The 17,686-nt window shown below is 37.4% G+C and overlaps 2 protein-coding genes across 2 annotated transcripts; both read right to left on the bottom strand.

The window, feature by feature from the left end:
- Positions 1-10: 10 nt before the first annotated feature.
- On the bottom strand, positions 11-3,696 carry LOC311292697 (uncharacterized protein). The gene is made up of 4 exons (XM_084412478.1): positions 3,270-3,696; positions 2,410-2,598; positions 2,296-2,318; positions 11-2,159 (listed from the first exon to the last, which is right to left on the bottom strand). Exons 1-4 carry the CDS (start codon positions 3,549-3,551, stop codon positions 425-427), a joined length of 2,229 nt encoding a protein of 742 aa, XP_084268604.1. The 5' UTR covers positions 3,552-3,696; the 3' UTR covers positions 11-424.
- A 960-nt stretch (positions 3,697-4,656) lies between these two features.
- copb2 (COPI coat complex subunit beta 2) lies at positions 4,657-15,880 on the bottom strand. The gene is made up of 22 exons (XM_084410376.1): positions 15,742-15,880; positions 14,913-15,050; positions 14,688-14,774; positions 14,437-14,563; positions 13,659-13,807; positions 13,426-13,572; positions 13,238-13,337; positions 12,510-12,652; positions 11,591-11,790; positions 11,336-11,446; positions 11,136-11,224; positions 10,839-10,945; positions 10,604-10,747; positions 10,269-10,399; positions 9,456-9,663; positions 8,713-8,823; positions 8,322-8,536; positions 8,024-8,116; positions 7,485-7,668; positions 6,732-6,806; positions 5,135-5,308; positions 4,657-5,050 (listed from the first exon to the last, which is right to left on the bottom strand). The coding sequence occupies exons 1-22, from the start codon at positions 15,742-15,744 to the stop codon at positions 4,955-4,957; spliced, it is 2,832 nt and encodes a 943-aa protein (XP_084266502.1). The 5' UTR covers positions 15,745-15,880; the 3' UTR covers positions 4,657-4,954.
- Positions 15,881-17,686: the final 1,806 nt, after the last annotated feature.

The following is a 17,686-nucleotide window of genomic DNA, read 5'->3' as shown; positions in this document are numbered from 1 at the left end:
GTGCTGTTTTAAAAGTGAACTGTAAAATCCCATCACATCAGTACATAATTTTATTTAATGACAAAACACAAACAAAACAAAAGCACAAAATAACATTTTTCCTCCACTCTTTTACTTTAACATTGAAGTGCCTCTATTTTCAATGATTTTTAGAAGGTTTTGCAACTTTGGGTTTTCATGCACCTTTTTAGTACCTCAATTCTGTCTCAAAGCACAGACTGCCATCTAGTGCCACTAGTACAAAGTGCCATTCAAATAAACTCAAGTAGGGTCCAAAAATGCATGGACAAAATATGATTCAATAGCAAAACATAAATACATGTTAATCAAATCAGTCTTGTGCATATTACCAGGCTACATCAATTTAGTAGCAATAACTTTTAATGAAATTTAGTAGAACTCGAAATGAAAATATTACACCAATCTAATTTGTCTCTGAATGTGTTCTCCGATGCTGTTTTAGTTGATCGCTCCTTGTAAATCCTTTCCCACACTCCGAGCACTGGTAAGGCCTCACTTCAGAGTGCATCTTCTCATGTCGTCTTAGAGTCTCTTTCCGTGCAAACTTCTTTCCACAACGGGAGCAAACATGCTCCATTTGTCCTGAATGCTGTAGTTGGTGAGTGATTAGCTTCCCGTCTGTGTTAAAGCTCTCCCCGCACTCAAAGCAAACATACGGCTTCTCGTCGGTGTGTGCGATCTGCCGGTGCTTTTGCAGATAGGACGTGGAACTGAAGCTCTTCTCGCATTCGTCGCAGTTGTACATTTTCTTGTTCCCCGAGTGACCCTGCATGTGCAGCTTCAGGCAACTTGCTGAGCTCAGGCATTTTCCACACTCTGAGCACTTGTGGACTTTGATCCCCGCATGAATGTCTTGATGCCTTTTGAAGGTGTCTTGGCGAGTGAAGGTTTTGCCACAAGTGGTGCAGTTTAACAGGGACTTGCTGGAATGGATTATCAGGTGGCTCCTGAGAGTAGAGGTGGACTTGAAGGCCAGACCGCACTGAGAACAGCTGTAACGTCTTTCGTCGGTGTGCACCACCTTATGGCTTTTGAGATTTGCACGCCTAGCGAAGCTCTGACCGCACTTCTTGCAGTGGAAAGGTCTTTCTCCAGTGTGTGTGACCTGGTGGGACCTCATACTGCTCCTGAAGCGAAAGCTCTTGTCACACTTCGGGCACTTGAACGATTTCTCCTCAGAATGTATGGCCATGTGTCTAGAGCACTCTCCTGAAGAAGGGAACTTTTTCCCGCAGCGTTCACAACTGTAGGGTTTTTCTCCGGTGTGAAGACGCTCATGCAGTTTGAGGCTGTTGGGATGTTTGAAGGGCTTGTCGCAGTGTTTGCATTTGTAAGGGGTGTCGGAGAAATGGATCTTCATGTGCGATGTGAGGTGGCTCATCCTTTTGAAGCTGCTCTCGCAGTGTATGCAATGAAAGGGACGGTTGTCTTGGTGAATGGTCTGATGAGTGTTGAGTTCTTGCTTCCTCAAGAAACTCTTCCCACATACTGAACAGCTGAACGGCCTGTTCCCTGCATGGATATTTAGGTGTACATCCAGTTCAACTTTATTGATGAACTTCTTGTCACATTGCGGGCATGGAAAGGGCCTCTCTCCAGTATGGGTTGACCTGTGGACTCTCATAGCTGCCGCAGTGTTGAAAAGCTTCCCACAATGATCGCACTGGTGGGGCAGGGTGCCTAGGTGCAAACGCAGGTGAGTATTTAGGGTACTTCTTCGAGAAAAGCTTTTCCCACATTGTGAACAAGAGAATGGCTTCTCCCCAGTGTGGCTCCTCAAGTGGGACTTCAAGCCACTCTCCCTGACAAACTTTTTCTTGCAATAAGGGCAGTCCAACACCTTCTCGCCAGTGTGTAGCCGCATGTGCAAGGAAAGCTCATGTTTATCGACATAACTCTTTCCACAAGTGGAGCACTGGTGTGACTTCTTCAAGGAGTGCACCTTGCCATGGGCTTTGAGGTCTGATTTGCTTTTGAAGCTCTTGCCGCATTTTCGACAAAGGTTGGACCTTAATGATCCACAAGTAATTGTGGGTGGTGGGTTAGGATTCTCTCTAGAGTCATTGGCCTCCATTAAGACGGAACTGGGTGCAGGAGCTGTGTTATGTAGTATCATGTCTGTATGCATTTCCTCATCACTAGAAGTAAATTATGTATAAATCAAAGGCTTTTAGGGGAAGCAAAGGAAGTTGACCATGCAATATATTAATGCTCATTTCAAAACATGTACTAACAAGAGATCTTTGCAATTCCATGAGAAGATGGGACACTCACCTGGTTTTATTGGACTGCTCCTTCTTTAAAAAACAAACAAAAACAAAACAAGAACATGTTTAGAAAAGTTGTTCTTAGCTAGGAAGACATATGCTGATACATTTGACACCTTACCTTCACCGAGGCAATTTCCTCAGTTGTATGTCCATGCATAAGGCTTTCTTCTATGTTTGCTGATATGTCTTTTTCAGTCGGTTCATGTTTGACCTCCATCAACATCTGGACCATGGTACTAATGTCTTCTTCTGTCTTGATGCTGGCCATTGTGCTCATTATCTCTGATAGCTCCTTCTTCGCTGACTGCTATCAGTGTTAGCATAGACATTTACATTTCTGCATTTGGCAAACTCTTTTATCCAAAGCAACTTACACTGTATTCAAAGTATGCATTCAGGTCAATCAGATCAGTGTCAGAGGTGACTCATACAGTACTAAATATGCAAAACAGACATCTCCTACTTGAAAATAACTACTGGAACAGACATCCGACAGATTGATCAGCCCCAACTTCAAGGAAAAGCATAATTTGACTTAATTTATAATATGGCAGCAACTAAATCAATTGCCAATTACCAATTCCACAGGTCATTTTCAAGGGGAGGCAGGGAAACTATGAGTTGTCTGTATTGCAGAATGACTGGAAGGCTTTGAGGTTGGAAGTGGAACATTTTATTCCCATCTCTGACTTAGTCTGGAAAGAGCTTTAACTGACTGACTTTAATTAACGGTAACAATCTACTAGGTAGAAAATACTCTTCTACTACAACTATTCATTCCATAAAATGCAAACAGACTGATACAATCTTTAATTAAACCAGATGAATTAGTTTAGTTTTGTTCTCCTACTAAGCTGTTTTCATATGACAGTCCCTAAAATCTATTTCTGGATTAGAGCAGATCCTTTAGCCGAAGTTATATTTCAAGATCAAAGTTAAAAATGCAGTTTCTTTTTAGTGAAAGTGCAGCTCACTTACCATTTCACTTTCAATATTCCCCACATGGAGTGGTTTGAAGTCGCTGTCTTGAGAGGATTCATCCTCTGAGGAAAAGTGAGAAATACTTAAATGATGTAGAAGAACAGAACAGTGTGTTTCCCTCAAACAAACAGGACACTCCAGGGACTTGTTGAGCTCCCAGTAGCTTTGTAGACAGTTTTTGCACAAACTGTGGCAACATCTAAGAACAACAGAGTCTTTTAAAGAAGTGCAAAGATAGCAGACAGAATCTGTCACAGGAATGGGCGAGGTGGCAGCCATATTGTCACAGTTCAATCAAGATGAACAATTCAGTGATGGTAACAGATGGCCAATCATATATTTTAGAAACTAGTTGTTTGGTGTAAAATGTGACACAAACGACAGCAAACTTTTCTGATCTCACAGGAACTCACAGCTGTTCCTCTTTTTCCTACTCAGTGAGTTAAACTGTTAAATAGTAATCAATCAGGAGCACAGGCTCCATCTAATGGACAGGATGCCATTTAATGAAATATCTCAGAGAAAGACAGGTGGAAGTCAATTATGACCCTTTTTTGGGGGGGGGGGGGCACTGGCTGACATAAATGTTTCCTTTACTGCAGTGAGAACATTACTACAGATCATAATGATGCTTGCAGTTTCTTTCATCTGCAATCAAGCTTGAAATGCTTTGAAACTCCATTATATTGTGCCAGAATAGCAGCAGCAGCATGCACATATTTTATTAATGTAGATTAGAAATGAGGGAAACCATTGATGTTTTTTTTTTTTAATCTAACTTCAAAGGTAAAACAGGGAAATTGTTTCTGTATGGACAATCTTTTGTAATGCATGTTGCAGTACATTTTTCAAACATTTGATGGCACAAGTAAGTTCACACAGTATTCCTAAAAGTCATGTTAATTGAAGCGAAAAATGCCATTGTTCCAGATTAAAGATAAAGGTTACTTATTACACACTGAGATTTAATTTCAACTTAATTTGACATGCAAAATGACGAGTTGACACATATAATCATTTAATAGGATAGCATTAACAGGGCTTTTCTTTTAAGGGAGAACCCACTTTGAGATAATCATTCATTGCAATTTAAGTCATTATTCAATGAAAAAGCAAAATCCATACCTTGTTTCATGCCAGTCTGTTTTTCCTATTATTAATTTAACTGTATTTTGTCAGTTTACATAGGTAAGTGTATATAGGTCAGGATGTCCAGTTTAGCTCCAACCCCAATTAAACACACCTGAACCAGCTAATCAAGATCTTTCTAGGCATATTAGAAACTTCCAGGCAGCTTTGTTTTTTTAAAGAAGCTGGTTACTAGGATTTTAAAAGATTCTATATTGAACTGGATATAAAACAGAAACAATGACAGGACAAATCATTGTAAGTATAGTAGATATCTTTATTATGAATAATGTGACCACAATTAATCATGGTCAAACACACAAGAATCAACCTTGATGTACAGGTAAAATGTAAATTGAAGGTCCAGAGTCCAAAGTACAAAAAAATTCACCATCAATAATGCACATTCCCCCCCCTCTTTCCATAGGTGGTACGCCCTAAAAGAAATTTAGATTCAGCTCAGTCTATCCCAGACTTCAGCTCTGGAGGTCTAACAGGAACAAATAAAAAAGGTTTGGTCGCTTAAATAAACTCAATGCTTTAGTGCTGCGGGTTTAGTCATCCAAGAAGTCGTCATCCAGATTGACGTCTGTGGTGTCAATGTCATCGAGCTCCATGTTATCCAAATCATCCTCCAGTTCATCAATAACCTTAAAATAAAAATCACAAAATTAGGTTACATCAAGTCTGATGTTCATATGGCTTTATTAACCATGTAATCTTTTACCAAATACCTTCTGTTCTGCTTCTGTCATTTTTGGAGGCTCTTCCTCAGTCTCCTCCTCAACCTTCTGAGGAGGCTGGGATTCTGCATGACTCATGGCAGCAACTACTGGAGCCGAGACGGCTGCTATCACTGAGGCCAAAACACCCACATCCTCTGGGGCCTCCTCTGTGTCTTTCACCTCCTGAACATACACAGGCAATTTGATTAGTTTATGCACAAAGAAGATATATGTGAACTCTTTAGATTTCTCTTTTGCTCAGGTATTGTGGTAGGCTGTAGTGTGTTGCCATTAGGGGTTGAACAGATCATAGTTGATCCGTGATCTGTACAGACCAGGCCCCACGGCTCGGCAAGCATGTGATTCTCTGATCTTTTGTCTTGTAAATTTACACATTGAAGCGATTTTAAACCATTCCAGTTCAAGAAGAGGCAACTCAATTCAGTACTCGGACGCTGTTATTTATGCACACACAGAGAGCCGCGTTTCAGATGCACAAACACCGAATTGATTCCTCTTTCCAAGCGCCTAATGAGAGTATTAATCTGCGTTGACGAGTATATGAAACAATGTCAATAAGCCGGTAACATTTTTATGAATGCAATGTTTTGAGAACATGAACGACGCTCGGGACAGTTGATGGGCCAGTGCTGCATCGTCACGAAAGTCTAAGCCTTGCCGATTTAAATATTCAAACACAAGACGACATGAAAGGGAATTCAATTTGGTACTCGCGTGCTGTGTGGGAATTTTTCTGTGCGCAAATATACAAAGCGCGCGCCCAGAAAGCAAGTCTCAGACAGAGCGTGAATACAGAATTGAGCTCTTTCACGTCTTCTGGCGCTTGAATGGACAAATTCACAGAGAATTATGTCAAAAAATGCCCATCTCTGTGAGTATCATAGTAAACATAATCAGCTATATCTTAAGTGAACGTAAAGAGTTGAGAATTGTGTAGCAGTATATTGGATCCGTGCAGCTCTTAAAGTGACAGCAGCCCAATATAACTGCTGCCGTCTGTGTCATTAATGTTAATCAAACAACAAAGACAAAAAGAAAAATCACCCACTGTTCTTGACTAAATAACTTTTGTAACTTTAATAAGGATTAATCAATGTTACAGTGAAAACTATGCAGTGCTTTTACATTTGATTGCTTTATTAAATTTCTGTACCTTAAAACTATTACTAGACCTACCTTAAAAAACACAATTTCATTAGTATCTATGTTCTAGTGTATCTATTTGTGCTATTGCTTGTAATTTGATTATCTGTTCTTATTGTATTACCCGCTGTTTACTTGTCATTAATAATAATTTAAATGTATATTAGTAGGTAGGCTAGTAGTTTTAACTGTGGTATTGAAATTGGAATAGAGAATTGTGAATTTTCAGTTGTATCTAAAAAATATTGGTGTCATTACTGCCTGTTTTTGCAAAAACATTTCATGGCCGGTAAAAAAATATTTATAGCTATTAATTATCTTATGTCATTGGCCACTGGCAGGTGTAGCAAAAAGTTAGTTTTAGGCCCTGATTGCACCACTAGTTGCAATCAACAAAATGAGTGTTTGACACACACACACACACACACACACACACACACACCTGTGTAGGAGTGGGGATAATTCCTTTTGGTTCATAACCACTGGCTTCCTCCAGCACATTCCTTTCTTCATTGGGCTAAAGACAGAGAAAAGAGAGAGGGAAAAAATGATAAAGGCAGCCTATTATTCAAATAAAATGGATTAAAAAAAAAAAGACAAAAAATAATAATAATAATTCAATTACAACACAGCAAAAAGTATGCAAACAATTAAAACAGCAGTAAGCAGTGATCATCAGGGTCCAAACAGACTGCAATGACAAGATACAGTTATTCCCTGATAAAAAAAACTTCTTGATCAAGCATGTTGGAGTAATGATGATTTTATATTATAGCATCCCCTATGGGTGTAAATCTGACTATATTTACAAGTTTAAACAAGTTTGATTTCAGAAGATCGGCTTATCAGCTTGTATCTTCTAAAGAACTGCTTGGATCCTGTATAAGTAAACAGTGAAAGATTGTCTTGGAATAAAAGGCAGTGTTGATATTTGGTAATTAAAATTAAAACTATTAAAAATTGTTTTTGGTAATTGAAATTAAGCTGAAAATATAAGCACTAGATGAACAACTTAAACTTAAAAACCTTCACCAAAATGTTGCCATGTCAAATAACGGAAAAAAATTACTAAAAGAAAAATAAATGCTAAATTGAAATATAATAAAAAAAGACAATAGTACATACAATCTAAATCTACTAAAAAAAAAAAAAAAAATAATAATAATAAAAAAATAATAATAACTTGCTCTCTTACCGTGATCAGTGGGTAGTCGGAGGCAGGTCTGGTTTTGCCGAGGCAGGACTCTCTCAGGTACTGCTCTGCCACAAAGGCCTCTTTCAGGCCTGGGAACAAGTTCTCATACTCTGTAGGGTCTGCCAGAGACTCTGCAGCTTTCTGATTCACTTTAGATAAGCTCTCTCTCCAAAGTTTCACCACCCTGTTTTCAAATACACAGTTACAGGATTGTAAAGAATGCATTTTACTCTCTGAAAAAAATTAAAATAAAATTCAATGACTTAATTTACTTTATACCAATATGTGTAAAATTGTCTTTTCACAGTGAGAACATACGAGTCAAAAAGAGGACTAATTTTGAAGGTCAGGTCAAGTGCATTCAATTGTGGGATACAGCATCTCAAACAGTGTGCTCTCACTGGAAACTGGACATAAAATTAGCATATTGTGCATATTATTTAAAAAAAAAGGTAATATGTTGTATGTCCTTCCAAAATATCACTTCACTTTATTAAAAAATACTTTAATGCTGTGACAAAGTGAATGTGAATACAGACCTGGATACTTGGCTAGGCAGATATGTGCGGGCAAGAAAGGCTGCTTCTGGTAGACGATTGGTTTTGATCAGGAGCTCCAAACAGTTGTCCAGTCTGGCAAGACAAACAAACAATAAAAATCAATTAAAGCAACTAAACTATATTCAAAATAACAATCAGTGACTGAAACATCACTTCCTCCAACTGTATAGGAATGCATAGTAGACTATGAAAAGATAATCCCCAAAAGTAAAACATCTTTAGTCAACATATTTCGATTTGTATTTCAGCTGACAAAAGTCTGTTCACTTATACTTACTTTCCCTGCAGGAAGTAGGTCATGAAGGCAACATTATTTTTTCCATCACGCTCTGCCCCCTCTGCAAGCTTGGCAACCATAGCGGCATTGCCAGATGCAGTGGCCAGCAGCAGGAGACCTCCATAGTCCTGGGCATGATGGAGGCACTCCTGTGCCAAACCAAACTGGCACTTACTGATGGCCAGCTCTGCCAACTGCTTCCACTTCTGCTCAGACTACAGAAGAAAAGCATTATCATTAGAAATCTTAATTATATTAGCTTACATGCAGAATCTTGAACATTACTTTTACAGAAAAACTTTTTTCCACTGCAATAAATGCAATAAAATTAGTAAGCAATTGAGCTTGGCCACCACTAGGGGAGCTGTATCACTGGTTTAAAACAACAAACCTCAGCTTCTACTGCTAGCTGGTAGGCGATTTTCAGCTCTCCTAACTGCAGCGCCAACTCAAACCGGTGCTCTGGATCAGTGGACACGGCCAGAGCCTGCTGCTTGAAACCCTGAAGGCACACGGACAAAGATACTTTAGATATCACAGAACCATAAAAAGATTATCATTTTGATTTGCTAAACTTTTGGTAGCCAATTAATCTATAACGCTGCATCTGAAATCACTTACTGTCTGAGTATGTACTACATTTAAATTTACTTCACGAGCATTAAAAAGTGTTTTTATGCATAGAAAAATGTTCTATATAGTATGAATGTGGGTTGTATAAATGAAATTCGGATGTACTACATCCGCCATTTTGTTGCTGTCACGTGACCTATCAGCGTCAGTTGCGTCGCTTCACTGCCATTCACAAATCCTCCTGTGGCCTCATGGGATAGTATTGTCCATCGAATGCACACTTCATTATCTCGGCGGATGTAGTAACTCATCCGGGGACTTTTCGCCTACTGTTTTTTGAATACTATGCATTCTGACATGCTCTGTTGGCGTACTTGTTTTTGCACAATATATAGTAGGGACGTTTCGATTTCAGATGCAGTTTAAGGCTTTCTTGACCCACATTTGTTTACATTGATCTTCACAAGTACTTGAAAGTGTGACATAACTTGTACTTCATGCTTACTTTTATTACTTACGACTTACGAGTCACTTAACAAGGCAAACATTTTGAAGTCTTACCTGTTTTTCCAGGAAGTGGGCAACCCTGGTTCTCTGTTCTTTAGGGATGGTGGGCAGCACTTTGTCTGCCATGCCAAAGTCTCTGCGCATGACAGCAGTCTGGTACTCCAGGACAGACACCAGAAGAGAGTAACTAACAATGTTCAGCTCCTTATCACCCAGGTAAAGACGGTCGTCTTTAGGAATGTATCCCAGAAGGTACATGGTTCTACGATAAGTAAGACACTGTTAGACTGACTGAATGAATGAATTATATAAGGCCTTCCTTCTATACGTATACTGTTTTACTAAGTTTGGGGTCAGTATTTTTCTTTTTTTTCAAGAAATTATATATTTCTATTTAGCAAATTAAATTTGATCATTAAATTGATAAAAAGATGGAGCAAAGACATTTACAACATTACAAAAGACTCCCTATTTCTGTTCTTTCTAATACTGTTGTCTTAAAATTTCTACACAAAAGAATCTTGAAAATATGTATCACAATTTGCACAAAAATACTAAGCAGCACAACTGTTTTCAACATTGATAAGAACATTTTTCTTGAGCCAAAAATTAGCATATTACAATAATTTCTGAAGGATCAATTATCCACTGAAGACTGGAGTAATGATGCTGAAAATTCAGCTTTGCCATCACAGGAACAAATTACATTTTAAAATGTGTTAAATAGAAAGAGACTTCTTTCAAAAACATTTTTAAATCGTACCAACCACAAACGAGTGGAACGAGTGTGAATATGTAATTAATCCATCATTTTTTTGTGTGAAAATGTTTGAAACTGATTTCAGATATTGGGGAATTTGACGGTACCTGTCCAGGTGAGCAATGGTGACAATCTCTCCTCCAACAAAGTAGTTGAGTCTGTTGACTGAGCTGGTGTAAATGAAACAGTCTCCCACCCACAGACCTGTCTTTACCACTTCCTGAATCTCTCCCAGGACCTGCAAACACAAACAGAGGAGATCAGACCTTTCGTTTCAATTCTTTAAAGTCAACATCAAAACTGGTTGCATTGTTAATGATTCATTAGAGCATTTTATTCCAATTCTTTTTAATTACAGATTTAATTAAAATGCATTTCCTTTGAAACAACCCTTTTCAGGCAATTAAACATGACTGTGTTTTTAACACTGATGTACATTGACCTCAAAAGCATCTTCGATTCCATCTTCAGTAACCCCCTCATTTGACTCTTGTGATGCGGCCACCTTCTCTGACAGATAACGCAGGATGAAGAAAGACTCCTCTGTGGCAATGCAAACCAGCTCACCAGAGTCTGACCAGAAAATCTGTAAGTACAGATGCAATTGGTCCAAGCACACTAAGAAATTGCCAAACCATACAGAACAAAAGACAGGAGGACTGTAGCAGTTGACTCACGTGTTTGGGCTGGATCTCAATGCGACGAATCAGCTCTGTGTTATCCCAGTCATAGAAAGCCAAGCCATTCACTGATCTGACGCCCAGCAAGAAACCACCATAGATGCCTGCAAGCACACAACCATTCATTTACATAAAACCATAAAAGATTCCCTTGCTTGTACAAAATGTAATGAAGGATTTGAGTGTGCTGTATACTGTGCATTTTCTGTATCTACTACTATATATTTGCATACAAAATAGTGAATACAGAGCTAGTTGAACTACTTGCCTATGATGCAATGCAAAACAGTTTACCTTCTGCTCCAAAGTCGGGCTTAAAAGATTTTTTCTCCTTAAAATTTTTGAAGATTTTCACCAGACTGCTGCTTTCCCGAATCGCGTACCTTGAATTAAAACAAAGTCATGTCAGTATTTACGTTTCTCACAGTAGATGAGTATATTAGGTAGGCAGCTGCTCTGAACATCTGTCTTCTATATGCTTGTAGAGCACTTACTCTGATGAATCATGGGCCCAGACAAACTCCTGTGCAGATCCAAAGCTCTTGTTTCTCAGAGCCACAGCAGTGTAGATGATGTACTCTCCATCTCCGCACACCACCACAAACCTAAACAACAAGATTAAAGGTGCTGAATCTTTGGATGTTGAGAAATGTGTCATTTGTAAAATGATATTTACATTAATAAATTGCAGTAAGGATCAGGCTGCATAGTACAGTAGCGACGTTAGAGGAAAGATGTGATAGACTTACCTGCCGTTGGGATTGTGCTGGAGAGTTTGAGGGTAGATCTCACAGCTGCCCATGTCCTTCACCGCCAGTGGCAGCCTCTCGCCATCCTTGATCTCAGCATCTCCCATGGCTTTGAGGTTAGCCTGCTGAATCTCAGAGTGCTTGGCCCAAATAATCTTTCCATTGGCATCCATTGACATGGCTGGCTCCTCACGACCAAGCTAAAACACAAATATAAACCGGATAAATTACAGTGAATTGGCCACATAAGATATTACATTATACAAAGCTAATCAGATTATTAGTTAATGTTCACTGAAGTAGATAGGAATGTCATGTCAATTTATATAGCTATATCTATAGACACTACCATTTCAAAGTTAGAAAAAAAGTCTCATATGCTCACAAAGGCTGCATTTATTTGAGAAAATACAGTAAAAACAGTAATATTGTGAAACATTATTACAATCTAAAATAACCATTTAAATTTTTTTTTTTTTTATCCTTTATTTTACCAGGTGATGTCCCATTGAGATAGTCAAATCTCTTTTACAAGGGAGCCCTGGGGCAACAATTACACAGGTTACACAGAATCACAAAACAGACAAAAAAAAAAAAAAAAAAAACTGATCTACAGTACATATAAAACAATGTAAAATAACATAAAAGGCTCATTGAAAACATGTGCATTGTTCAAATTTGGATTGTTTAAGTAATTGTTTAAAATGTTCAAGTTTTTCTGGGATTCTTTGATGAATTGAAAGAATAGCATTTATTTGAAATAGAAATCTTTTGTAACATTATCTATCTCTGCCATCCCCTGCTGACAGCTCTCTTGTTGCCAGGAGTGAACTTTCCAATTATCAGCCTGAGCTTTAGCCAGTATTTCACACCACTGACAGGCAACATCGTGGTGTTACTTTTGAATTATTTTTTGTACCTTGATAATGATGCTGCCTTCGTCATATCCCAATGCCACATTGTTGGAGCCGCGCAAGCCAGACACACACCACACCCGCTCCATACCATAGTTCAGGGTGCTCTCTAGACGGTAAGTGCTGGAGTGCCAGATACGAACCGTGCCTTAACAAAAGACAGTTACAAGAAGCTTTAAAGGTGAAGTGTTCGTTTTTAATTTGAAAATATTTTATACTAGTGATGGGAGAAACAAAGCTTTTCAAATTTTGAATCAACTGGACCAATTGCTTCGCAAAATGATTCACTTAAAACACCACACGCTAGTGACCATTGCTAGTCAGAACAGTGTAAATGCAGTGAAAACTCAGCCCAACACCTTTTACAAACCAATTGCAAATGTTTTATTGAAGGTGTAATCTATAATATGAAATTAACAAATCATCTAATACCATTAAATATAAAGTGTCTTTTACTGAAATCACGTGACTTCGGCTGTTTGATACGAGCTCCGAATCACTGGATCAAAACTAATAATTTGCAAAGGTTTCAAAGCATCACAAAGCATGTTTCAAAAGTGCCCATCACTTTATACAGTGCCAGTTTAATGTGCAGGGACCACTGAAAGCTTTTAGCTTTTAAAATATTATAATCTTATAAAAAAAAATTATTTAAACAAATATTTGCATAAGGAATGAGGCAGTGCAGATTTATAAAAGTGATATCTATAACATTATCCTTAAGATGACTCACCATCCTCTGATCCAGTGATGATGATTGGCAGCTCTGGGTGGAAGTTTACACAGGACACATTCTGAGCGTGACCCTCGAGAGTCTGGACACATGTCTTATTCTAAAGAGAGAGAGGCACACAGAACATAAGTAAATAAATAGCCAGGAATGACTTGCTCCATTGATTATCATCAATATCATTATAGTACCTGATAGTCCCAAATCTTAACCAGTCTGTCATCAGCTCCAGATATGAGGTAGGGTTTATCTCCTCCACTGTAATAATCAATGCAGTTCACCCCCTTATCATGACCCTCCAGAGTGAAGTTAGGAGAGGAAGAGCCCAGCTGCCAAACCTGAAACACAACAAAGAAGAAATGATGGGGGAAATGTCACAAATTAGATTCAAACTGGCTCTATCCGCATAAGTATACTATCTTACCTTGATGGTTCTGTCCAACGATGCACTCGCAAACTGGTTGTTGTCCTTGGGGTTGATGACAATCTGCATGACGTAGTGTGTGTGGCCCTCAAATACCTGACTGCAGGACCATTTCTTCTCCCAGTCCCACAGCTTTATCAACATGTCGTCTAAATGCACACACACACCAAATGAATGTTAAACAAAGAGTTTTATACATACACCACAGTTTAAAGTTTTGTTTTTTTTAAAGAAATTTCTTATGCTCACCAAGTATGCATTTATTTGATCAAAAATAGAAATATTGTGAAAGATTATGACAATTTAAAATAACTGTTTTCTATTTAATATATTTAAAAATGTAACTGATGGCAAAGCTGAATTTCTAGCAGCCATTATTCCAGTCTACAGTGTCACATGATCCTTCAGAAATCATTCTAATAAACAGATTTGGTGCTCAAGAAACATTTTCTTGTTATGAATGTTGAAATCTGTTTTGCAGCTTAATATTTTTGAGGACACTGTGATACTGTACATTTTCTTCCGGATTCTTTTATGAATAGAAAGTTCAAAAGAAAAGCATTTATTGGAAATACTAATTATTTATAACATTACAAATGTCTTCACTGTTACTTTAGATCAATTTAATGCAATCTTGATGAATAAAAGTGTTTATTTCTTTTAAAAATCTTACTGACACACCAAACTTTTAAACGGTAGTGTAATATGTTATGTAACATATGGTGTATTTTCATTCATGTATTATGAATACTTATATGCAAATGCAATCTGTCCATACCGCTGCTCGTGAGGATGTAGGGCTGGGTGGGATGCACAGCGATGCAGCGAATGTAATCAGAATGGGCCTCAAACATGTGTACTCGCTCTAATGTGTTGTAGTTAAAAACTCGAATTTGCATGTCATCCTAGAAAAAAAGGGGGATTTATTAAATAGTTTAATATCAGTACCAAATCTATAATAAAAGGAATAGTATATTAATAGATATTATATATAATAGTGTACACATTATTATTCATGTATATACTTACAGCACCAGTTATGACCCAATTTTTCCTGGCAACAAACTTGGCAGCTCTTACTGGCAGGTCACAGACTTCAAACGTCTTAACCAGAGTCTATTAAAGGTAAATATAAGAGATTATTAGACAAACATTAAACGCACTTAGTGCTCTACTGTATCCCTAATGTTTGTTGTAAAGATCAGATGGTAATATATTAAAAATGCTGAAAAACTGCACACGTATCCTACTTACTTGTGTTTCATGGTTCCACACACAGACACTGCCGTTGTACAGACTGGCCAGCATCCATGGCTCAGATGGATGAAGGTCTACGCTTTTGACACGGTCAGATCGAGCCGTGAGTTTGCGCTTGATGTCCAGCCTCAGAGGCTAAAGGAGAAGAATCAGAATCACTATTACTTTAAAGTTGCACCAATCTCTTTTGTCAGCCGTCCCAATTATATAGTAGTCACACTAATAGTCTATTGAAAAAGCTCAAAACTTAATTGCGTCAAGAACAGAAAGCAGTGACATTTTTGTATTCTACCTGTCTACCCACAACTTCACAAACATTTGCCATTTATCACCCAGTTAAAAGTCTGACATAGTAACAGCAACTAACCTTTACAGCACAGTTAAGAAGAAACAAAATTACGTTACAACAAATCATGCCTCACTAAGATAATGTCAGGAGTGACCATGCAACTTAATAGAATACAGCATCACATATCTATAGTGCTTATTTATTAACGTGTAAGTTACATATGTTAATGTTATAGTCACATTCATAGCATCAGCTGTTAGCCAGAACACAAGATATCACTTCATAAAACATTTAAGTGGACAATTAATTTATAAAATATATAATAATGTTAAGTTTTAAATGCAAATGGTATCTCGAAAAATATTGAAAATGAATAAATAGTCTACAGACTGACTAAATGAGAGTTGTCTATGTGGCCATTCTAAGGGCCTTCGAGGCTAACAGCTCGAGCTAACGTTATTGAAAGCGTATTTTTCCTCAATACATGCGAAACAGCTACAATATTGCCCACAACGTAAACATTGATGTGACACTTACCATGTTTGCGTTTGCTGGTTTTTATCTCCTTCAGTTGCAATATTTTATATCATCCACCGAGAGTCTGATGTGTTTTATCGGCTTCAGTTGTGTGCAAGGCAGGCAAATGTGACGTGGAACTTCCTCAAAGCCCGTGCGCTTGACGTCGGAAGCGTTGACGTGACACTCGGACGGCTTCGGTGTTTTTCGGGTAATTTCGGCCAAACTCGGCATTTGAGTGACACTGCATGACGATGTTTGCTTGCAATGAGTATGAGCTTAACCCTTTCCTCTAAAGACTACACCTTCATTGTAGGTATGATTAAAACACCGTGCTGAAATGTGCCCTGTCAACTGAAAATTCTCATTGAAGCGTGTTCCTAAATATGATATAATAAATAAATAATTTAAATATTAAAATGTATGTAATAGTCTCTCATCAATGATAGCATTGTCTCAAAAGTAGCCTAATTATACAATTTCCACAGTATTCCACACTAGCTCTAGTCTATATCACAATCTTCAACCATCTAATAATAATAATAATAATAATAATAGGCCTAATAATAATAAAAATAAAGTTTTAATAAATAAATATTGTTTGACTGCTTAGACACCATCAGTGTCTCTTCTTAATGGTTACAGAATCAATCTTTAGTCCTACAATGTAAAACTATTTTTTTTAGCTCATTATGGTAAAAAACAAAACAAAACATGAACTACTTTCATAGCATATTGTGTTTGTTACCAAAGTAAATGTGTTTTGTACTACCCTGTAAAGCCTAACATGAAATAATAGTCTGAAAAATCTTATTTTTTATGAAACAGTATCTAAAAGAAAATATAAATAAAATTAGATTAGCCTATATGTTTTTGTTGTTGTTGAGTATAATATTAGATACATCAGGCTTTTATGGTTGGTATAGTATGAAAATATGGATCTAATACTTGAGGAAGAGAATAACAGCCAAAACTGAGCAAAAATATGCAATTTGTAAAGTTGCTGATATTTATATGGCCAAAAAGTAAGAAAAAATTCTGATTGCTCGTAATATTAATCAGTGAGATCTTACTTGAATCTAAATATCAGTTGTCATTGTATACAGTATATCCCAATAATATGTCCTAAAGTGATATTTAAATGCTTAGTCTTATGATCAAAGCTAATTTTTAAATGTGTGTGTGTGGGGGGGGGGGGGGGGGACCACTCACATTTTAGGTGTTCATCTTGAAATATTTGATACAATAGGCTGTACAAGAAATGTGAGACTCATACTGTAATGTGTCATTATCTTTATTTAGACAGAAGAAAACAAACACTGTAAACTCAAATTAGTTGGACTTACTTAAAAAAAGCATGCAAACCGATTGCCTTAAAAAAAAAAAAAGTGAAATAGGAATAGTATGTGGTACTGACAAATGCTATAGTTCACTTACACAAGAGTTCTAGTAACTAAAAAAGAACTGTAGAGAGTACTTGATAATTTACTTTAAATAAAATATAATTGTTACCATTGTTGTGTTTTGCAGGCTGAATGTTGAAGTCTGTGTGACTCAAGTATGATCAATTACAAGAGTGATTATATAAACCCAATTAAAAGTTTCACAAGGTGTTTAGGACATAAGTGTTAGCAACAAAATGATAAAAGATCATTAATTGACATGAAATGTAGTTATGTTATACATCATTCATTCATGCATTATATATATACACATATATAAAATTAGGGCTGTCAAAGTTAGCGCGTTAATAACGCGTTAACGCAAAATCATATAAACGGCACTATTTTTTTTTAACGCTTGATTAACGCAGCGCGTATTTTCTGTTTGACCCGTGGCCCAAAACCTAGTTGGAGAAATGGAGATACACAGTGTTGCCAACTTAGCGACATTGCAGACCCATTTAGCGATTTTTCCCTTCAACAAAGCGCCCAAACCTTATTTAGTTTCTGAGAATCTACCGGTA

This window comes from Rutilus rutilus (assembly GCF_951802725.1).
Source record: "Rutilus rutilus genome assembly, chromosome: 6".
NCBI lineage: Eukaryota > Metazoa > Chordata > Actinopteri > Cypriniformes > Leuciscidae > Rutilus > Rutilus rutilus.
The sequence above is the reverse complement of the archived record's forward strand: the minus strand, read 5'-3'. Positions and strand labels throughout refer to the sequence as shown.

Excerpts from the sequence above, each read along its gene's own strand:
- LOC311292697 (XM_084412478.1), bottom strand. The coding sequence starts at position 3,551 with ATGGCTGCCACCTCGCCCATTCCTGTGACAGATTCTGTCTGCTATCTT. Across the intron at positions 2,599-3,269 it reads GGAATATTGAAAGTGAAATG|CAGTCAGCGAAGAAGGAGCT; the intron begins GTAAGTGAGCTG and ends TAACACTGATAG. Across the intron at positions 2,160-2,295 it reads GAGCAGTCCAATAAAACCAG|TGATGAGGAAATGCATACAG; the intron begins GTGAGTGTCCCA and ends ATTTACTTCTAG.
- copb2 (XM_084410376.1), bottom strand. Across the intron at positions 14,564-14,687 it reads ATTGGGTCATAACTGGTGCT|GATGACATGCAAATTCGAGT; the intron begins GTAAGTATATAC and ends CTTTTTTTCTAG. Across the intron at positions 8,117-8,321 it reads ACCTACTTCCTGCAGGGAAA|ACTGGACAACTGTTTGGAGC; the intron begins GTAAGTATAAGT and ends TTGTCTTGCCAG.